Raw genomic sequence first — 23,961 nt, forward strand, 5'->3', positions numbered from 1 at the left:
CTGTAATGTGCCCCAAGCATGAGAAACTCAAGCCCCACAGCACACAGCCGTTCACACAGACAGAAACTGACACAGAGTGCAGCCAGCCCCCCCTCCTGCAGCCCACAGCATGCAATGTGAGAGATAGGGAAACAGTAATAGTGTGAACACAGGGCAAGGTACACAGTCCCAGACTGACACCCCCCAGACAGACAGGTCCCCACATAAATGCACTTACCTCTTACATGGCGTGGGGGACCCGCACAGGCGAACAAACCGCTGTACATGAAGCAGGGAGAGTCGCATCCAGGACGCATCAGAAGGTGGGTTGAGAAACCGCACAGCGTCCGGTGAGGTAGCCACCTCACCTAGCATCCCTGCACGGAACAGGGATGGGTCGTTCAGATAACTCAGGAGCGATACCTGACTGAACGCTCGATGGCGGGCTGAGAAACCACTGACCCACAGCCTGCTACCAGGGGGGTCAACCCGAGACGCAGCCCGCATGATCCTCTTCTTCCGAAGAACTAACGCTGGTAAAATAACAGCTAACAAGAAAGAGAGAAAAAACTCAAATAAAATCCAAAGAAAGGAAAGAGATCTGAGACAAGGTGCCCCAGCACAGAAACTTCCAGCTACTCCTGACAGCTAGACAAATGAAACTGAGTTGGATACAGGAAGTGGAGGGTTATGTACTGAGGGGACCACCCCCTGGGGGTGGGATATGTTAAAAGTCTTTGTACTAACATATTCTGTTGCCTAGCTACTCCTACGGAATAGAGGACATAACCCCATTGGTGATGAATATGAAGTGGGCGGCGACTGTCGGAGGACGTAAGAGAAAAATCTTTTCTAAGAAAAAAATCCTGCCAGGACCGAAGATCCCAGCAAGGTATCTAGGTCCTTACTCCTGACTAGACAGAAAAAAACTGATTTGCTGAGGCAGAGAGAGAGAGGATATACCCTCTGGGACTGCCCCTAAGGTGTGGCCAGAGCATTTTATTTCCTGTCTAGTCCTACTCCTGTGGAGGCAACATAAACCCGAAGGTGCTGTATCACCGAGGACTACGTCTGTCAATGAGCGATAGAGAAATAGGATTTTTGTACTAGCTGACAAACCATTTTCTTGGAGTGTATTAGGTACATGAGAAGTCTTTCACCCTGGGTTATACTGCTGCCTACAGAAGGATTGGACACTGACAAACAAAACGCAACACATGAGGACAGGCTCAAACAAACAACAGGAAACTGGGGAGCTGCGTGAGGAACTTTAAGGCCTGGTTCACATCTATGAAGGTTGTGGTTGATGCACTTCCCATGTGCATTTTGCATTTTTTCCACACGTTTTTGATGTGGATTTTGACCATTTTAGCCCCGGAGGATTAGGCTGCTCAAAGGCCAGGCCCTATTTTGCAATTCGGCACTGCGTGAATTTAAAACGGACAATTGCGCGGTTGTGCGACGCTGTACCCGAATTAAATTGATGTCCTTTTTTTTCCCACAAACAGAGCTTTCTTTTGGTGGTATTTGATTACTTGTGCGATTTTTATTTTTTACGCTATAAACAAAAAAAAGCGACAATTTTGAAAACAATATTTTTCACATTTTTTTTATATGAAATTCTCAAAAAAAAAATGTAAAAATATTTTTTTAACATTTTAGGCCAATTTATTTTCGGTTATATATTTTTGTTAAAAAAAATAAAAAAAATTGCAATAAGCATATTTTGATTGGTTTGCGCAAAAATTATTGCATTTGCTAACTACGGGAAAGATTTAGATCATTTTTATTGTTTTTTTTAACTAGTAATGGTGGCGATCTGCAATTTTTATTGCGGGACTGCGACATTGCGGCGGACAGATTGGACCCCTGACTAACATTTTTTACACCTTTGGGAGTACCAGTGACATTACTACAGTAATCAGTGCTATAAATATGCACTGCTACTGTCATAATGACACTGGCAGGGAAGGGGTTAACTTTATTGGTGATCAAGGGGTTAAGTGTGTCCCTAGGGGCGTGATTCTGTGGGGGGCGTGGCTTGTGATGTAATCACAGAGACATACGATCCTATATAGCAGGATCGTTAGCCTCTGTGCTTACATCAGGGAGAATGACAGACGGCTGTGTTTACATCAGCCGTCTGTCTTTCTCCCTCTCCTGTGGAAGATTGCGATTGGCCAGCGGACATCGGAGCCGCCGGTAACTCGCACTGGCTAGGCAGGGAACGAGCGGGGGCGGGAGCGCGCCCCCTACAGGGTCGTGGACGAGCAACGTAGGTCAACGTCGCTTTGCCCAGGAGAGGCTGACTACCGCAGTAAATAGTCGTGCGGCGGTCGGCAAGTGGTTAATGCGCTTTTGGGAGGTGTGTTGTGTGTTGTCTTGCAGGAGAAACCAGCAAAAATGCAAGTGATGTGTTTTTGATGCGTTTCTGCTGCATTTTCAAATTGAAGTTTATGGAACCAAAAACGCAACCTGCTGTGGGGAAAAAAAGTCCTTGACCATTTCCAAAAAACGCACAGGTCGAAAATGCAGATATGAATGTGACCCATAGGAAACCATGTTAAAAGGACTGTAGTGCATTTCTGCAAAACTGAAAACGCAGGCCTAAGTTTGAAGCTGGAATCAGTAGTGGATACAACAATCACCTTGCAGAAACTTGGGCATGTGTGAACAGAACACCAGGTGGTAACCTTGCAAATCTGGGGAACAGTTGCTAGTAGTTAAAAAGTCTAAAAAGCACTCTCTAATACAGTGAGCCTTGACATAAAAGGGTGGAACCAGATTGGTGAGAATGAGGCTTGGATGATGGTCTGTGTGAGCCACCTAGAGATAGTGGAACAAGAAGCCATCTGTACCTTGACAAAAAAAAATAATAATAAAGAACTCAGCTACATCAATTCTAGACAAAGATTGCCTTTTTGGTGATCTGGGAGTCAGACAGGGGTGGGGTGGAAGAACTATGTCCTGGTTGAGGTGAAAGGCAGAAACTACCTTACCCATAAAGTAAGCCATGAGGCTCAACACCTTGTCCCTATGTAAAACCAGAAAAGGTTCCTTGCAGGATAAGGCCACCAGTTTAGACACACACTTCACATGAATGATGGCTGAAGCTCCCTGTTCAATGGTTTTTATTCAAGGATTGAATAAACTTTCTCCGAAACAAGACATTAAGGTCAGAAACCTGACCTTAGATAGCACTGTGAGCCAAACGCTGGTCCACACTTAAGTAGACTAAGTCAGGGGAAAATGATCCAGGATGGAAAAGTAGGAATGCTAAAAGCTACACTCAAGTGGTTTGTGGATCGAGAGCTAGAAAAGCCTGCAGGACCGATGCCGGTGCACTTATAATCTAGAATACTGCTATAATGGAACAAGAGCTATGCCAAGTAAGAAAGTCAGAAAAACCCAACTGCAGAAAGAAGAGACCTTAGATGACCACCTTTGACTAAGTCAATGCAGGCCAAAGGCAGAAAAAGCAGAGGGAAAGCGTGTACACATACATCAACATGTCGCAAGCACAGGTGCAATAATGTGCAACATTAAAAAAAAAAAAAAAAAAAAGAGAAAAGTGTCACAGTCCTGTTTCTTGTGACACACACTGTAAACTGTGTGACAGCACTGAACTAGCTTCAACCCCATAGGGAAAATCACCAGGGAATAACTGTACACTTTCAGACGCATTGCCCATCTGTCTTCAGGAACAGGGTTACATCGGCAAGTGTATCTCAGCCCTGTACCAGTATATCGCTTTGTGGCTAGCTAACATATGTTACTAGCTGCCTTGGGAGCACCACATGCAGAGTCCAGAGCCCTAGGGTCAGATTTAAAGGAGATGTGCGGGAAGTAATAAAAAAAAGAAAACATGCATACATACTCACCTATACCGGCTGCATACCAATCTAATGCTGCAGCTGTCCCCTACTGGGTGACAGTCACCACTCTGTGCTCTGCCCCTCCAGCACTCACTGGAGCTCCGGGCTGTGGAGGGGATGGGAGTGACTGGCTCAGGCTCTCAGTTGCCAGTCAGGCATCTGAATGGATCCCAACATTTTTGCTGGGATATATCCGGAGACTGAAGCGGCTCTGTGACATCACCTGAGAGGGGACTGTAGGTCACTATCGGCGGATTCTGGGTCACAAGATTGCAAAAGTAAGTGCACTCCTGTGACCCACATAAGTAATGTGGCCAGAAAAGCTTTGGCAATACTTTCCTTTTTAGGTCAGGTCCCACATTTTTTTTTTTTCAATGCAGCAGGATCCAGGTATGGCCTCAAAAGGCAGCAGCATTGATCAGCCAATCCATAAGACTGCAGAGGAAGAATTCTTCACAGGATTTGATTGACAGCAGCAGAAGCCAAGGGTTCCTGCTGCTGCCTTTTGCCTTGTTTCCACTGAGCGGATCGGTTCGGGTCAGTTCGGTACGGTACGCTAGTTTGAGTGTTTCCATTATGAAAGTGGCCCATACAACCGAACCAAACGGCACAATTCCTGGTCCTCCTTCAGATGCAGGGCCATAGGAAATGGTACGGTACGCTTAGGGCGGAGCTACTGGCGTCACACGATACATTCCACTGATTGATGGACAGGAAAACGTCAATGCTCACGTCAAACGAAAGCACAAAACAAACACCATGTTTGGTGTAAACCCCACATGGCCCCTGGTGGTCCAACTTGCAGTGGAAACGCTCACCTGAATAGGCCGGACCATTCTAACCCTTCCAAACTGTACTGACCCGAACTGCTCCACTCAGTGGAAACGAGGCATTTGTGTCCCATGAGCAGAGAGAGAGAGCAGCAAAGGATCAAGAGCAGGCTCAGGTAAGAGGGGGGGGGGGGGGGGGGGGAATGTATTAAGGTAAATGTTCTGCCTTTATAACTACTTTACTTTCTCTGCTTGCGGATCACCTACCACAGAATTACTGAGGCAGAGCAGCCCCACTGCCTCATGTACACATACGTGATCCAGCACTTCTGGGTAGGAGTAGCGCACCCGCCGGCCCGGCTGTGCTGCCATTCGCTACAGCACAAGCCGTTCCGCATGTCCTGGCCAATGATTTATGGCCAACAACACAGGGCTCACTACTGTCAGCAGTTTTTTTCTCCCTCAAAAGCAGGGAGTAAAAACCAAATCTAAATATAAAAGGCCTAGAGATGGAAGGTCATGTCTGTTCTGCACACTTATTGAAGACATTTTAGTGCCAAAGTATTTTCCTTCTTTTTCAATGAAATTCCGGTAGTACAATGCTTGCATTTACAACTGAAAAACCTTTAATGATGGGTTAATGAGCGGAATTAATTTTTGTACTGCAGTAGTTATTCTTGGTGGGGAAGCTTAGAACCCCTGTCAAGTTTCCACTTCTATCTAGGAAACCTTTGGAGAGATTTACCCTCACTTCCTAGCCTGCCAATAAGATTTTACTAGAAAGAAAGTGAGGGGGGGGGGGGGGGGACACAGATAAAAATAAAACCCTTTTTCTTTAGTAGACAAGGAGAAGGCTGGAAACCCCTACAGGATTCCTATTTATGCCTGTGTTCTTGTTCAAGATTTTTCTTTACATCCAGGCTAATTCAACTGCTGTCAGCAGGACAGGCTGTGGGAGTAAATATCTCTAACGGAGCCTCAGATAGCAGTAAAAAAACAACAAGATTTTCAATCCACCCCCCAACTATATCTAAAACTAGAAAAAGTTTTTGGCTCGACATACTCTAATGAATTCATTATTTTGTGCCTGCATTTAGCTGCATGGAGTTTAGCTTTAATGTTTTATAGATTTGTTTATTGACTTTTTATTGCTCTATTTCTTCAGATAATGTATGTGGAGGGAGATAGCCAGGTCAGATGCAAGGACTGTTAGAGCCGGTTCACACTGAGGCAACACGACTTCGGGGGGCGACCTGTGAAGTCGCGTGCACCGCGACTTCGGCGCGACTTGCAGGGACTTCACATAATGGAAGTCTAGGCAAGTCGCTCCGAGGTCGCCCCAAAGTAGTACAGGACCCTTTTTCTAAGTCGGAGCGACTTGTGTCGCTCCTATTAGAACGGGTCCTGTACTACTCAATGGACCGCGACCGACCGCGACTTGTCAGGCTGACAAGTTGCCTTGACACGTCGCGGCAGTGTGAATGGGCTCTGAGACCCAATATTTTTATTCCTTTTACACACAGATGAACATTCTCTCAAAGTGGCCATATAGTGCAAAATCTTCTTTATTACCAACTGCTGTCATCAGCAAAAAATACTTTTCACAATGATTTAATAGAACACACATCAAAATAAGTTTTAATGTGTTACTACATTTTCATACCAAGTACTACCAATCTAAAATAGGAGTGATCTAAACTTAGAATTCTTCGATTGTCCTAACCATAATTACATCTATCATTGCACATACTGGGGTTGATTTACTAAAACTGGAGAGTGCAAAATCTAGTGCAGCTGTGCATGGTAGCCAAGCAACTTCTAATTTTAGCTTGTTCAATTAGGGGTGGCTATACATCTTCAATAGTCTTGTGCAATTTTCCTTTAGGACCAGTTTACACCATTGAAACCCAGTCTGGATGCGTTCCAGATGCTTTTCTGCATGTGCGTTTTTGAGGTGTTCGTGCACCTTCAGCGTTCCCTCTTTTTTCTTAACCTTAAATAAGGACATGTGTGTTCCAGTGCGGTTTTGGTGTGTTTTAAAGCGTTCCAGTCTAGTCCAGTGCAGGAAAAATCAAGCATGTTCTACTTTTTATTCTGGAACTAGAACGCACTGGAACGGCAAGCACTGGTGTGAACTATGTCATTAGAAACCATATAACCTACTTTCCATGCGTTTTTGATGCAGAAAAAAAAAAAGCACTGGACTGCATGTGGTGTGAACTGACCCTTGGATTTACCTTTAACTATGTTGTGCAAGGGCCTGTCTAATTGGCTACAAATGAAAATTGTTTGGTTTTGACCTCATACTATATAGTTTTTGGTACAACTAAAAGGAAAACTGTACAATACAATTGAACATGTAAGGCCAGCCTTAGGCTCGGTTCACATATATAAGAATTGGATGTGTTTTTTAACCACATCCAGTTTGCTTAACATGTGAATTGGACCGGCTTTCGAAGGAGCTGGTTCACATGTGTGGGGTGGCCACGATGCGGTGTTAAAAAGCATCAAGTGCAATTTTGGGTCCGGTTCGGGTGCAATTTCAGGCAAAAAGTTACACATGAATAACACCTGAGCCGGTGAACAGAAACGCACCGGACTCCCGCACTGAAACCACAGGCACATATGTGTGAACCCAGCCTAAGCTTTGCCATATAAAACCTGGAAGCCAATTGGTTTCTATGCAGAGCAGCATCCGATTTAGCATTCTCCAGTTGTAGTAAATCAACCCCTATGTATTTATAAGAGCATATACTGAAAAATTATTTAAGAATGTAAAACACAGAGTAAAAGGTACTTACATTCCAGACACCACTGTAATTTTAAAAACATGCTGTACATTGGCAGATGGATTGCCGAAAGCCACATTAAGTGCTCGGTCAATGCTGAATGCCACCTGGCGAAGGTAACGATCAGTGTTTTGCTGTCCATAACCATCATATGGTACATACAGGTAAGGAAAGATGCCATGAAGATGAAGGCACGTCTTCTGACCTATACAAAAAGCAAAGTAGATAAAAAGTTAAATCAAGGTTACAAAAGCTGCAAACTGGCATATATAATAATGTTTGTGATAAATGTAAAGACATTACAAAGTTGACATTAAAATCAGAAATAGCCTAAATAAAATCTGACAAACCAACAAAACACCCAAAAATAGGCAGTTTCTAGGACTTTATATATACAGAAGCAATTTTACAGCTCCTCTTTAGGTTTTAACAGACAAAGACAAGACACTAAGGAAATGAAACCTGCATGAATAAAGGCACACAAACTTAAAGGAGTTGTAAAGTCAGAAGGTTTTTTATTTTAATGCATTCTATGCTTTAAGATAAAAAAACCTTTGTGAAGCAGCCTCCCCAGCACCCCCTAATACTCACCTGAACCCCATCTCTGTCCAGCAATGTCATGGGTCACTCCCTCGGCTGTCCGGGACTCTCCCTCCTGATTGGCTGAGACACAGCAGCAGCGCCATTGGCTCCCATGGCTATTAATCAAAGTCAGTTCGCCAATGGGGAGAGAGAGGGGGGGGTAGGGCCGAATGACAGCTCCGTTTCTGAATGGACAGACGGAGCTGCAACTCGGTTCGGGTACCCCCATAGCAAGCGGTTTGCTGTGGGGGCACTCGACTAAAGGGAGGAGCCAGGTGCTGCAGAGAGGGACCAGAGAGGAGGATCTGGGCTTTACAATCACTACAGTATAACTAAAGGCAAAACATATTTTTTTTAGCTTTTGATAGAGCGGAGAGGGATTAGAGCACTTGTCAATTTTTATTGTGGTCTGTGCCACCATTAAGGAGATTCTGTCTCTCTATTTGTCCTGTTTACCATTAGCTGTGAAAGTAAAAGAACCCCAAATTTTGGGTTGTCCCCAGAAAAGTATTAGAGGGAAAATCTTTCAATGGGGACACTAATTCTGGTGACATGGGGGGTCCCCAAGGAATTCCTTTAATTTGCAGGGATTTACTCACTTTCTGTCTAGCAATGGGACAGGAAGTGAAGGCAAATCTCTGGAATAGGTCACAGATGGCGAAAAAAAAATGGATGGATTATAACCTTCCCTTACTCTATTCAAAATGGAAACAAAGTTATACCTATTGTTCTAATTCAGAGTGCATCTATGGTCAGAAAGTAAAATCATATATTTATTTCCATATTGTATTGTGAATATTTCTAGCCTCCTTAAATTACTCTGAACAATCTTGAAAGCATCATTACAGCTTCTTTTTTTTCCCTTTAAAATAACAAACACGTTTTACTTACCTGTTCTGTGCAATGGTTTTGCACAGAGCAGCCCCGACACTCTTCTAGACGATTGCCCCCCCATAGGAAGCTACTTCCAAGCCACCCTGTCTGAGTCTATTGGCACAGACAGGGTGACTTAGCCCTGCCCCCGTATCACAGGATTTGATTGACAGCAGTGGTAGCCAATTGCTCCCGCTGTTATCAATCTGTCAAGTGAGGCGGGATAGAGCTGGGCGAGCTGCTGCTCTCGTGCACAGCGTTGGATTGAAATTAGGTTAAGGGGGCTGGGGGACACATGCAGCAGAGGCGGTTTTATAGCTGAATGCATTAAGGTAAAAAATATATATATATATTATATATACATACATATATACACACACACACATATATATATATATATATATATATATATATATATATATATATATATATATATATGGCTTTAGAACCACTTGAAGTTTGTAAACTAACTTTTTGAACATGCCTACACATTTACTTTCTGGAAACCTGCGGCATGTCTTCACTATGCTCTGTTGATAGGCACTGCTGTGTTACAGAGATCACAAAGCCTGCCTTCTGAACTACAGAGGTGCTGGGAGTAGGAGTTTAGGAGGCGGAGTCAGTACAGGAATCACAGCTTTCAGGCAGCAAGGTACAAAAAAAAAAAAAAAAAAAATTGTATCATTACAAAGCTGATATTAAAAATTGAAGTGTGACCATATATTTACTTCAACTCTGGGATAAGCAAATGTTGGCTAATTATAAGAGGCATGTGTATTTTTAAATTTTGGTGTGCTCTATGTAGGTCTTTCAAATATGTGCAATAATCCAGTGTGAAGCTTTACTACTGAATTGAGCTTAGTTTTAAAGGTAGAAGTTTGGGAAAGGAAAAAATATATACAAACTCACCTATATGGCTGCAGCATCGGTCTTGTAACAACATGTATGTTGTTGCCTTACCACAACCAACTAGATAGAAAACTAATCTGGAATATGAAAGCTGGAGAGTTTGAACCTACAGTTAGGAAAAATAGTATTTGACCCTCTGATCATTTCTTTGTCAGTGGACAAGCGTACAAAAACAGCAGTCTATAAATTTTAATGGTAGGTTTATTTTAACAGTGAGAGATAGAATACCAACAAAAATATCCAGAAAAACGCAATTCAAAAAATGTATCAATTGTTTTGCATTTTAATGAGTGAAATATATATATTTGATACCCTATCAATCAGCAAGCTTTCTAGCTCCCTGCAGCGCCCGCAAGGTCCCCCTGCTCTAGAAAACAGATGTACAGGCCCGTCTGAAGTAGTGATCGTCCACTTATCGGCAACACCGATATATGGTGGCGAAATGCGATTTCCCCGATATATCGGAACCGGCCTTTGGATTTACCGTTATTGCCGATATTTCGGGAAAGTGCTGTACCGGAGTGATTGCCTGCAGCTAGAGGCATCACCCCGGTATCGGCGTCCATAGCCAATGGTCGGCTGTCTTGTAAAGAAGTCTGCACTGATTAACATTGCTTTTGTTATGTCAAGCGACCTGGGGCTACACAAGTCGCCTCACAAGTCGTGCTAGTGTGAATGGGCTCTAAATAATTTACATCACAATAGCATTCTCAATAAGAGCCCATTCACACTAGCACGACTTGTGTAGCCCCAGGTCGCTTGACATAACAAAAGCAATGTTAATCAATCAGTGCCGTCTTAATTGGCACTACTGAAGTCGCTCCGACTTCAGAAAAGGGTCCTGTACTACTTTGAGGCGACCTGTGATCCGACTGTCCCATATACTTCAATGGGAGTCGCCTCCTTATCTTAATTGACACGACTTGTTATCAGACTTTCCAGGAAGAAGAAAGAGATTAGCCAGACATTCCCCACAGACAAAGTCGCCTGTCTCTTCAAAGTAGTGCACAAGTCTCTTCCAAGTCTCTAAACAAGTCTCTTCAAGTCACGGGGCGACTTTCTGGTCGTGGTAGTGTGAACCGGCTCTAACGCATGTTAAAAGAAAAGAAATTAAAAAATAAATAAAGATACTCTCCCTTCTATTTAAAAATACTAATCCACTATGCTACTTCTAACATCCTTATAAAAGCTAGGGTCACATACTGTATGTGGGTGCGGGAATGCATGCAAGGCTAGTTTCACACAATATGTGATTGGTGTGGCTTGCATTTGCATGGGCACAGAAGCCCATTACTTTGAATCGTTTGCTGTACCTCCGGGTAACACAGGGGAAAAAGTTCCTTGTACCTTTTTGAAGTCAGAGCCACAGGGAAATCCCATGATGAAGAAACGTTACTTTTCAGATGAGTGGGGGTGCCCACACCCCCACTGTGCATCTGCTGGAAAGCAGAGCAATTTGCCTGCGGGTTCGGGAATGTGTGCAAAATGAAGTGCAAATGTGTGCAAAATGAAGAGCACAGATGCTAAATTTACAGTCTATTTCAGAGGTGGCTAAACTTTCTAAACAAAGGGCCATTTTATTGTCCTTCAGACTTTAGGGGGGCCGGACTGTAGACGCTGAAAGTAAAAAATATCCTGCCATCAGTGGGGTAAACAAAGTCTCATCTTTGGTGTCTGTGTGAGGAATTGTACCCCAATGTTGGGGTCATTGGGTGAAAAAAAAAATCACCCCACATCTTTTGGGTCAATGGGAAGAACGGTGCCCCATCATTGGTTTCATTGGGAGGAACAGTGCCCATTCATTAGGGTCAGTGGGGGGGGGGAATTATGCCCCATTGTTCGTTCCAGAGGATGAAATAATGCCCCAAGGGTCAGATAAAAGCAAGCAAAGGGCAAAAGTTTTTTTTATTAAAGTGTTGACGCTTTGTGCTTTTCTGGCATTGAAATATAAAGAAACGTTTAATCTGCAACATTTAGAATATTTATTTTAGGTAATAGGTTCCCAGTCACACAAGTCCAACAGCACAATGAGAAGAGACAGAAGAATGCGCACACTGCTTTTTTGGGATTTGTTGCAAGGCTCAAAACTAAATATGGTAAGATTGTGCTCAGATCCTGTAATGGCTGGCACCAGTCAGACACATTACAAATCGGAGGAAAAAAAAAATACAGTGAGTTCTGAATTATGATCAAAAACCGAAGGAGACTTCCACTTAATTCCTTATTAGTATACAGTTAACAATGCATAGTGATCATACACGTGCCGCACATGAAGGTGAAATGCAAAGGAACACAATTGTTTTGGACAGGCAGGATAGCGTTCTTATGTCCATCTCTGTACTACTGTCAGACACTAACAGTGGTTATCCTCGTCCAATACTAGAAGTCCTAGTGCACATGTGTCAAACACAAGGCCCGCGTGCCCAATGCGGTCAGCCAGGCCATTTCATGTGGCCCTTGCACCTCTCCTGTACTTGTGGTTCCCCCCTCATCTCTGCCCCAACTCGTTTTAGCGGTTGGCACCAGAGAGGATGACAAAATTCCTCCTCCAGACCCTGCACTTTCTTCTTCCCGGTAGCAGTATGAGGTAAGAGGGTGCACTGATGTAAGGGAGGGTGGGGGATTCTTGACTTGATAGTGGGCGGAGCTCTTGATGTCTGATGTAAAGGGGGCGGGGATATAGTCCTACAAATACAATCGACCCTTTGAAGGCAACCCTAATGCTGATGTTGCCCCCAATTAAATTGAGTTTGATACCCCTGTGCTAGTGGATGCTCCATGAGATAAAGTGAAAAGATTATTCCACAAATAGGAGCCATATAGCTGGTCTCAGAGCCAAGCCAAAAGTCACAGCTCAGAACCAGAGAAATCGCCATCGGGGAAAGCACTCACATTGAACAGTCATGAAAAAAACAGAGTTTGCTTTTGCAGACTTGTTTCTGAAAATACTAACTGCCTGACTACTAAGCTGACTCGCCGGCTTCAATCATTCCTTTGAGGTATTTATTGCCTTTTATGTTCCTATTAGGAAGACTTCCCCAGTCCCAACGTGGAGATAGACCGCAATAAAAACCAGAGGTTCTAAATACAATAGGATAAACATATAGGCAATATTAACACTTATATGCGAGACCAATCATTGTGACCGACACCCTGACGCAATGTACAATAGACTGCGAGGCACATCACACCATTGCGAATTGTGGTGCGCTGCACCGCAAGAAAAAGGTCATGTGTTTTTTTTTTTGTCTGAGTTGCCAGCTTTAAACACAATCTGCACCTCAATGAATCGCTACAGTGTAAATAGACTCACAGGCCCAGATCTGGCATACCTGTTTTTATGCCAAGTATACATGATCCAGAAATTGGACGAAAAATACCGCTTTCAAAATGATCATACGATAATTTGATCGTTGGTACACATCGCAACAGTTTATATAAAATTATCTGAAGGGACAATCACAAAAGGTTTTCTCAAACGATACTAGAACAAACAATTCTTGCTTAACCAGTACAGTATTTCTCCTAAAAAAAAAAAAAACCCAAGATCACGCATGCTCGGAAAGGAAAGAATACATTGCAATACAATACATCACTTCCAAAGTTGTATGCTGTCGTATGAGAATTTTCACAACTTTAGTAACCTATTCATTTTCGATATGAGTCTTGCAGACAAAAAAAAAAAAAAACGCTCATTCCTCCGATAGTCTTATTGTGTGTACAACGCTTTAGGAAAAAAGCATTTAGATTGTGTGGATACACCCTATTGCCCTCTGATGACCTTAAAGTGGTAGTAAACTCTTACAAGAGAAAATCCACTGACAGGCAGGCTAACAGAAGAGACCCTAGTAGTCTCTTCTGTCACAAATGCCCCTCCTGCCTGTCAGCTGGTAATGTGATCTGAGCCGCACATGCGCAGCTCAAACCACATTTACAGCCCGCTCTGCGTGTTTAGGGTAATGTGACCCTCTTACAGATGTGCGGGAGTAACGTCACCTGCGGCACAGCCATTCAAGCGTTTGAAATTTGGGAACCTGGAAGGAAGACTGGGCAAAGATGGAAGCTGCCGGAGACCAACGACAGCCTTGTTAGTGCAGCACTGCAGGGCTCTGTCTGAAGTTAAGTCTGTCATAATGTATTAGCATGCAGTGCATACTAGTACATTATGACCCAAGCCTGCATGGGGCACCATTTAAAAAAAAAAAGAAGACTTTACCACTGGAAATTTATGGCATTTACTGATTGGACTAGTAGGAGAAGCAGGGTGGTGATGCCACAATCTCCCCCTCCTCCAATCAGAGAACATCTTGCATGTATTGCAAATGATTCTGTATTACAAGCTGTTCTGTGAATGGTGCCTGTGCCAGCCCACTGTGGTTAATGTACAGGACAGCAGCTGCTTGGGATGGACCTGGACAACAGCAGCAATCACTGCAGTAGCAGCGACTACTACAGTGATTTCTATTCCAGCTTGGACGACCGTAACTATGCAATAAAACCCATACCTGGAATTGAGCTTTATTGAAAGACGGAGTGATGAAGGAGGAATAAAAAAGTAACATTTCTTCATAAAATGTGGACAAGTCTGCCTCAAATGACAGAAGCATGATGATTAGTGACTCAGGTAGAAGAAAACTACAAAAACATATTTTTCTCTCCCAATGTGGAAGAATAACTTCCAAGATGAAAAATGCCCATAAGCAAACCAAAGAGAAAAGTTCAAACATCTCCCTGTATACAAAGTCCCTTCTCGTCCTCATTTTAGATAAGCAGCTTCAATATCCTCTTCGCGGTCTCTAGATTTAGAAGTGACACAATTGGCGGGCTGTACTTCGTGTGAAGGAACTTGAAGGAAAACATCCAGAAAGTAGGGCCTTACTGTACCCTGAAAGGATGTTAAGAGGACAAAGAAAAGGTATGGCTGCTTTGGAAAAGAACTGTAATCAGTATTTCCAATACTGACCAACCAGATGTGCAAGCACCACGACGGTACTATGAGAAACTTTGGCTTTCTCTTCATTACAATTTTAGCCTAATTTTCCAATGCTTGTTTGGTCTATGCAGGGACCTTTCCGTAGGCAGGTAATCATATCACATTATCATATCACTTACCTAAAGAAGGGTCCTAAAACAATGATTGTTCTATGTGATCATACAAGAAGAAAAAAAAAAAAAGAGCTTTGCACTGCAAACAAGCAAGGATTATTTTGTCACATTCCCAGAGTTTAGCTTCAACTTTATCCTCTCTAAGCTCAACAACATGACTAGCACACACTTGCTATAAACTATAAATTGGAACTGTATGTCAAGCCAAAACTTTTTGTTATTTTGGATAGATTGTGGAGGACCTCCCTTCAGGGTTTTACTGCTTTCAGCTGCTTTACAACATTAAGGCTTCATGTACACCGGGCTTAAAGAAATGCACATATAGAGCATTTTTTGTACATAGTTTAGGCATGTTTAGGAGAGTTTTGCGTTTTTTTCTACCAGGAAGCTCCAACAAGAAAGGCAAACCAGAAGGGTTTTTTCCTGATTCTAAACATTAAAGGAGGAAGTGAAGTCATTTTTTTTTTTACCTAAAAAGAAAAAGGCATAAAGTGCTAGTAGGCATCGTGGGTGCGCAAAAGGGATGTGACTTGGGCGAACATTGTCCCAGAACGAGAGGTGATCCCTTCCGCAGTCATTTTACTATATGATTGGCGGGAGGCAGTTAAAGACCTTCAGCTTTTTCTCCCCAAAACAGATGCATTGTGCATGTTAATGAATCACAACCACATTGTCTTTTTGTGTGCAACTTACCTCCTTTAGCTGTATACAGAAGGTGTCTGTCAGTGAGGTCACTACTCTTCCTGGCTCAATTTCTAAGTTCTCTGGATTCCTGGTTCCTTCCTTTTCCAGTCCTGATACTACATCTCCCATGAGCCTTTGTAGCTTCAGGATGGCTATAGGAACTACTACCAGTTCTGGGAGTTGATGTGGGTGGGTCCCAAGGTTACACTGTAGGTGTTTCTAGGCCTTCATGTGGGTGGTGAAAGGTTTAAATGTCTCATACCTCCTCCTGTGTCATTTCTGTCTTGCAGTATGCCAAAAAATAATAACTTACAGCAAGACTACTGAGGAAGGACTAAGGGAGGTGATTATGAAAGGGTTTCCTTCATATGTAAATTAAATTACTTCAGAAAGAGCAGGACTCTGGTTGGGACTCTCGTGGTTTACATTGGTCAACATATTTAACTGGGCAGGATTGTATTCCAATTGTGAGCCATTCAATCCTACCCAGCAGCAGCACAGCTAGTTTTTGGGCAGGCTGTGTGTGAAGGGATTTCCTTCTTGAATAATGCTGTGATCTGTGGGGGGGGGGGGGGGGGGGGGGCTTAGGAGGTTTGGACTCTTTCTGTAGGTGTAACTGGGTGGGATTGAATGCTAATCAGGATGGATACCATCCCACTCACCATCAGAGCTGTGAAGGAAGTTACATCATTTGCAGAGTCTGAAACACTATAAAGGGGAGTATTACAGACTAGCTGCTGTAGGAAGTGGCTTCGGAAGAGTCTATCAGCAGGATATACAGAATGTCACATGGTACAAAGCCACAACTAAACCCAGAATATCAGGGGATGTGCAGACAACAGAGCAACATGGTACAGAGGTATGATCTATGCTTAGACTGATCATTCTATTTAGTTCTAGTGAAAAGAAAGTTGGAACTCCGCTTTTAAGTATAGTATATAAATATAACGTTTTCTGGTGTTCATTGGAGAAAGTGAAAGTTCTAATTTTTCAGGTCATGGAACAGCTAGTAGTAGTCACACTCAACTGGACTTTTTCTGTTATGTTGAAGACATTTTATAGTTTATCCAAGACAATTCATCAGTTCCAACTAGTTGTGCCCTGAAATTAAAATTCTTTATATATAAAATTGTATTATAATTTGACTTTTTAATTAAAATTATTAATTTAAATTAATATGAATTTATTTTCGGCACTTGGCGGCACCATTCACACTGAGCAGTTTTTGAAGTGCTTTTGCATTTTAAAAAAAAGCACAAGACAAAAAAAAAAATGCATCCCTTTAATTCCATGTAGGTCTTCAGACTGGTCCAGTAACAGTGTTAACCACATAACCACCCACCGCAGATATACTGCGGCAGGCAGCCTCTGCTGGGCAAAGTGACGTAGGGGTACGTCACTCGCTCAGCCACCTGTGGGGGCGAGCGCACGCCGCCGGAGGCATGCTCCCGCCCCCGCTCGTTTCACTAAGATCCCTGCGTGAGTGATCGGCGGCTCCGATGTCCGCCGGTCACTCGCGATCTCCCGCAGGAGAGGGTTTCAGAAAGGCAGACGGCTGATGTAAACACATCATTCTCCCTGATGTAAGTGCAGAGACTATACGATCCTGCTATATAGGATCGTATGTCTCTGTGGTTACATCACAAGCCACGCCCTCCCACAGTTAGAATCACGCCCCTGATCACCAATAAAGTTAAACCCTTCCCTGCAAGTGTCATTTTTACAGTAACCGTGCATATTTATAGCACTAATTACTGTAGTAATGTCACTGGTACTCCCAAAAGTGTCAAAAATGTCAGTCAGGGGTCCGATTTGTCCGCCGCAATGTCGCAGTCCCGCAAAAAAAAAAAAAAAAAAAAAAAAAACAATAAAATGACAAATCTAAATAGTTAGTAAATGCAATGACTTTTGCGCAAACCAATCAAAATACGCTTATTGCAATTTTTTTTTACCAAACATGTAGCAGAAAACAAATTGGCCTAAAATGTTAAAAATAAATTGATTTTTACATTTTTTTTGAGAATTTCATATAAAAAAAAATGTGAAAATATTGTTATTTTTTCAAAATTGTCGCTCTTTTTTTCTTTATAGCGCAAAAAATAAAAAAATCGCACAGGTGATCAAATACCACCAAAAGAAAGCTCTGTTTGTGGGGAAAAAAAAGGATGTCAATTTTGTTTGGGTACAGCGTCGCACGACCGCGCAATTGTCCGTTAAAGTCACGCAGTGCCGAATCGCAAAATACGGCCTGGTCTTTGAACAGCCAAATCTCCCCCGGGGCTTAAGTGGTTAAAAAATAATGCTGCATACTTTGGCAGTTAAAAAAAAAATAAAAAAACGCACCAAAACTGCACCTACCTATTGAAATGCATTGAAAATGCAGAAAGAATGCATCAAAAACGCACCCGCGATGCGTTTTTGGTGTGTGTTTTTTTAGTCACATGACCTATGAAAAATGTGCAAATTATTGGCGGCCGTTATCGGCACCTTTTTTCTATCAGCAAAATGCCTATAACCCCATTTTCAGCGGCCAAAATTTAAGTGCATCCCTAGTTCCAATGAGTAATAGGAGCAATCCCCAGCATTTATATCTATTATGTGTGGAAGACAGATACAGTGCCTTGCGAAAGTATTCGGCCCCCTTGAACTTTGCGACCTTTTGCCACAAACAAACCTTTTGCTTCAAACAAAGATATAAAACTATTTTTTTGTGAAGAATCAACAACAAGTGGGACACAATCATGAAGTGGAAGGAAATTTATTGGATATTTCAAACTTTAACAAATAAAAAACGGACAAATTGGGCGTGCAAAATTTTTCAGCCCCCTTAAGTTAATACTTTGTAGTGCCACCTTTTGTTGCGATTACAGCTGTAAGTCGCTTGGGGTATGTCTCTATCAGTTTTGCACATCAAGAGACTGAAATTTTTGCCCATTCCTCCTTGCAAAACAGCTCGAGCTCAGTGAGGTTGGAAGGAGAGCGTTTGTGAACATGTTTTCAGTTCTTTCCACAGATTCTCGTTTGGATTCAGGTCTGGACTTTGACTTGGCCATTCTAACACCTGGATATGTTTATTTGTGAACCATTCCATTGTAGATTTTGCTTTATGTTTTGGATCATTGTCTTGTTGGAAGACAAATCTCCGTCCCAGTCTCGGGTCTTTTGCAGACTCCATCAGGTTTTCTTCCAGAATGGTCCTGTATTTGGCTCCATCCATCTTCCCATCAATTTTAACCATCTTCCCTGTCCCTGCTGAAGAAAAGCAGGCCCAAACCATGATTCTGCCACCACCATATTTGACAGTGGGGAGGGTGTGTTCAGGGTGATGAGCCGTGTTGCTTTTACGCCAAAAACATAACGTTTTGCATTGTTGCCAAAAAGTTTGATTTTGGTTTCATCTGACCAGAGCACCTTCTTCCACATGTTTGGTGTGTCTCCCACAGGTGGCTTGTGGCAAACTTTAAACGACAATTTTTATGGATATCCTTAAGAAATGGTTTTCTTCTTGCCACTCTTCCATAAAGGCCAGATTTGTGCAGTATACGACTGATTGTTGTCCTATGGACAGAGTGTCCCACCTCAGCTGTAGATCTCTGCAGTTCATCCAGAGTGATCATGGGCCTCTTGGCTGCATCTCTGATCAGTCTTCTCCTTGTATGAGCTGAAAGTTTAGAGGGAAGGCCAGGTCTTCGTAGATTTGCAGTGGTCCGATACTCCTTCCATTTCAATATTATCGCTTGCACAGTGCTCCTTGGGATGTTTAAAGCTTGGAAAATCTTTTTGTATCCAAATCCGGCTTTAAACTTCTCCACAACAGTATCTCGGACCTGCCTGGTGTGTTCCTTGTTTTTCATGATGCTCTCTGCGCTTTAAACGGACCTCTGAGACTATCACAGTGCAGGTGCATTTATACGGAGACTTGATTACACACAGGTGGATTCTATTTATCATCATTAGTCATTTAGGTCAACATTGGATCATTCAGAGATCCTCACTGAACTTCTGGAGAGAGTTTACTGCACTGAAAGTAAAGGGGCTGAATAATTTTGCACACCCAATTTTTCAGTTTTTTGTTAAAGTTTGAAATATCCAATAAATTTCGTTCCACTTCATGATTGTGTCTCACTTGTTGATTCTTCACAAAAAATTACAGTTTTATATCTTTATGTTTGAAGCCTGAAATGTGGCAAAAGGTCGCAATGTTCAGTGATGGTTGTTCCAGTTGGATGTAGACAGCCTCTATCAAGATTCTTGCAAACCAGTTGCTCTCTGTCCAAAATGTGCACTTTACGGTTCTCGAAAAGATGTACCTTGCATCTGGTGCAATTTTTTCTACTGCAACCAAAGGTCAGTGTTGGTGGGGGAATCCCATCTGCTGAGTCATTGTGTTCTCTTGGCTGGGAGTGGGGGGGCAAGGAGCTGTCCCAGCCTTGAGAACACCGTGATTATTGTTAGCAGCTATATATATATTATATATATATATATATATATATATATATATATATAAATAAAAATGTTTGGGGTTTCTAAGTAATTTTCTAGCAAAATTTACTGATTTTACTGATTTTAACTTGAAAGCAATAGTCTTCAAGTGGTTAAGTTGAATTTGTATGCAAGTTGGAACAGGTAATTTTTTTAGGTGCAACTCCAGCCAAAAAAAAAAGGTTTACGTTTTTTCGATATTCTTTGGATAGGGAAGGGTTAACACCCCTGTAAGGTTTGTTTGCTGTCTGTGCCCATGTTCAGAAGATTTCACCTCACTTTCTGTTCCTGTGACAATCAGATTTTGAAAAATTTGGGGTGTTGTGGAAACAAGGATTAGTGATAAAAAAAGCTTCAGTGGACACACCATTTTCCTATTAGAATATCTTACAGGAGTGAATTTCCCCTCCTAGGGGTAGATTTCCTCTCACTTCCTGTTGTCTCTCTCCATTTGTAAGTATTTGTCTGCAAGTCGCATGTTTGTTAACTTGCGGGACTGCCTGTACTCAGTTAGGCAAGCCTGGCTCACCTGCGGTCAAAAGCAAATCATAACTTGACTATTGCCATTATGAGATTATCAGACGAATGATCGTCTTTTTTTTTTTTTGCATGCTAGTCGCATATCAAAAATGAAGAGTTCATTAAAGTTCCAAAAATTCTCGTACAACAGAATAAAAATTGGGAAGTGATGCAATGTGTTCTAGTGTGTTTCTATCGTATTTTCAAACTTCAACTGTACTGAGAAAACGAAAATCGTATGGGAAACATTTTTATGCTTGTCCGATTGGATAATTTCACATGAATTGCCCTGATCAGCCCTCGAAAGCTGTGTGCTAACCATCAGATTATTGTACAATCACTTCAAAAGTGGTATTTCCCATATGATTTTCTGATTGTGTGTAAGGGCCATGACATTAGAACCTGTGACCTAAAAATGTGTCTTCCTATGTTGGGGAATTTTAGTGTTTATTACAGGTATTTATATAGTGCCATCAATTTACGTAGAGCTTCACACACACATACATATTTTTTTATTGTACATTCACATCAGTCCCTGCCCTCAAGGAGCTTACAATCGAAGGTCCCTAACCCACATTCATACATACACACACACACAGTAGGGCTAATTTAGACAGCAGCCAAGTAACCTCCCAGCATATCTTTGTAGCGTGGGAAGAAACCCACGCAGGCACAGGGAGAACATGGCAGGTAGTGCCGTGGTTGGGATTCGAACCAACGGTCCTAGTGCTAGGTGGAAGTACTAACCACTTAGCACCTGTGCTGCCCATTTTGTTGAGGTTGCTTCTCCCCAATGTACAAGTCTTTGCATGAACATCAGCCTTTCCATGGATTGGGATGTTGGTGCTACCTGTGTGGAAGTAAATGCTGGCATATGTTCCTGAGACTTATCAGAACTGAAAAAGTCACTTGGGTAACCTACTAAATATTTTCAATATTACAGAGTTTTTTAGTTTAACACATTGAGCACAATAAAATAAGCATTTTCCAATAAACTATTTGTGAAAATTATTTTACCCAAGCACTTGCAATTTACAACTTTCAAATGGTCCCATGGCTGCTTCCCTGAACTTCCAGTCCTTACAGTAAAGAGTCAACAGTACAGTCTTGAGCCAGTTTGTTAGCAGGGAGAAAGAAGGGGAGGGATAGAGGCGCAGAGGAGTGCTTTGCCATACCAGGCTACAGGGTTGTGTGTTTCTATTGATGCACACGGTGTAGGGAGACACAGTTCTAGCCCCTGCATCTAAGGGTTGGTTTCACAGGATCCTGCAAGAGAAAGGAGCCTCCCTGAAACAGGAAACCTGGGGCAGCAGTCATATCACCACCTTAAAAGAAGCTACATACTCTAAGTGAATAATTATTACAAAATTGGGGGTTTAATGTCACAGTTAAAACATACTTTTATATACTTTCAGTATTCAAAATTACATTTTAATTTGTACTGCGGTTACAGATTTTGGTTTGTAAGCGCCGGGTAAATCATACACCTCCAAAAGGTGTAGTTTATGATATGCTGTGTATTACAAAGACTCAACATTAGGTTTATTAATCTATAGGAAAATCAATTAAAGCTAAAAGTACTGCAGGCACAAAAGGGCTTACTACCAACAATTCAGTTACAAGTTGTTCTGCATCGCTGCATCAGCAGGTCTCACCATGGCTGTAAGTCCTGCTTTGAAAGTGTAAGCATACTAAAATCGATTTTCTTTTTGATAAAGATTCTTTAGGGTGAAGAAAACACGTGAAAATGAGATGAAGCTAGGACAAGGATCTAGAAATGGAAAGACCTGCCTAGTTCATACTTGCTAAAAATACTAAAATGATGACAATACCATAAACTAATGTGACTACAGCGTTTAGGTGCATTAAAAAAAAATGCACCCCAGAAATTCTCCAAGTGATTTTTATTCCACTTCACTGATATCTGATTAACGATTTTCAAATGCACTGTAAACACTACAGGCATGTTTACAGCACGTTAGCATAGACTTGACAAGCTTTAAAACGTTTGTAACCCTAAAAGCAAAAAAAAAAAAGATATCCTGTTACCTTATAGCAGGTTAAACAGCACAATGCTTGTAAAAAGCCTGGCTGATCCTGCAAGTTTCTTTACTCGCCCCTGTAAACTGACCATGGTTTATCATGAGTGCTGAGCCCTGACACTGTGGTCAGTTCACGTGCCTCTGTCATCCGCAGCTCTCCTCTGTGCTCTTCTGTGCTCATCTGTGCTCCTCTTCCCCCCTCCCTCCCTCTCTGTCAGTTCGGGAGTCTGTGTCTCGGTCTTCGCCGCCCCCCCTACTGCTGTTAGCAATTTTTTTTTAAACGTTAGTATTTTACAGACAGCCCTCTCTTTTAAGCTCCCATTCTGCATCCTGTTAGAAACAAAGCCTCTAAATACCTTTTTGTGATGGATATTTAGGCCGCTCACGTGACTCCAGGCAGATCTGATACTCTGATCCAGGGCTACAGCGGAAGAGGCCGAGTGGTCACATGACTCCCAGTAGATGTCAGAAAGAGAGAGAGCGCGAGCTCAGCTCCTGCTGCTATAGCCCAGGATCGGAGTATCAAAGTGGCCAGGAGTCCCATGACCGGCCTAAAGATACTTTACAAAAATGTATTTAGAGGCTTTGGTTTTCACAAACCGTTACACAGTGCAGGTTGACAGCCTAAAATAGGGGGGTTGGCAGAAAATCATAGTGTAGGGTTAAAAACCATTTAACTCCACCCAGACTTTACATGTGACTTCATATTTGGAGCACAGCAACATAAAATGATGCAAAAGGTACAAGTGAAAAGCTCTGGCCACTGTCTATATTATCCATTGCAGGCTGTTATGAGGAAGAGCGGCAAAAAACACGCCTCAAATGCCTTTTTCAAATGCCAGTGTGAACAGGACCTAGGTTGATACTGAAATAAAACAAACATTACAAGGCCACACACAGCAGCAGTCTTACCAAGCCAATTATTTAACAACATACAATACTATATTAACCTATAGAAATAAATATAACATTGAAAAAAATAATAATAATAGTATACACAGATACTGTATATATAGACCAAGAGAGACTCACATTATATATATATATATATATATATATATATATATATATATATATATATATACACACACATACACATACATACACACACACACACACACTTATTTATTTGTTTTACTACACATCCTCCATTTCAGAGTAGCCAGCAGTGAAAAACAAGAAATTTGGCACCCCCTTTCGACACTTCACTTTATTTTTTATTTTTTTTAACAATCATTTTTAAAATATAGAAGCTATACCACTCAGCACTGAAGAACTATAAATAACTCAAGTAAAAGCAGCATACCAAAAGTTGGAGATGTAATAAAAATAAAATGAAATAAAATGCTAG

At 42.0% G+C, this 23,961-nt stretch overlaps 1 protein-coding gene across 1 annotated transcript in view; it reads right to left on the bottom strand.

Moving 5' to 3' along the window:
- The window catches only part of REV3L (REV3 like, DNA directed polymerase zeta catalytic subunit), a 422,230-nt gene that overhangs the window by 279,292 nt on the left and 118,977 nt on the right, over window positions 1-23,961 (bottom strand). Inside the window, exon 2 of the mRNA XM_082249080.1 lies at window positions 7,426-7,618. Within this exon, the coding sequence (XP_082105206.1) occupies window positions 7,426-7,618 (193 nt within the window). The remainder of the gene's footprint in view (window positions 1-7,425; window positions 7,619-23,961) is intronic.

This window comes from Pelophylax lessonae, assembly GCF_965119305.1.
Source record: "Pelophylax lessonae genome assembly, chromosome: 3".
NCBI lineage: Eukaryota > Metazoa > Chordata > Amphibia > Anura > Ranidae > Pelophylax > Pelophylax lessonae.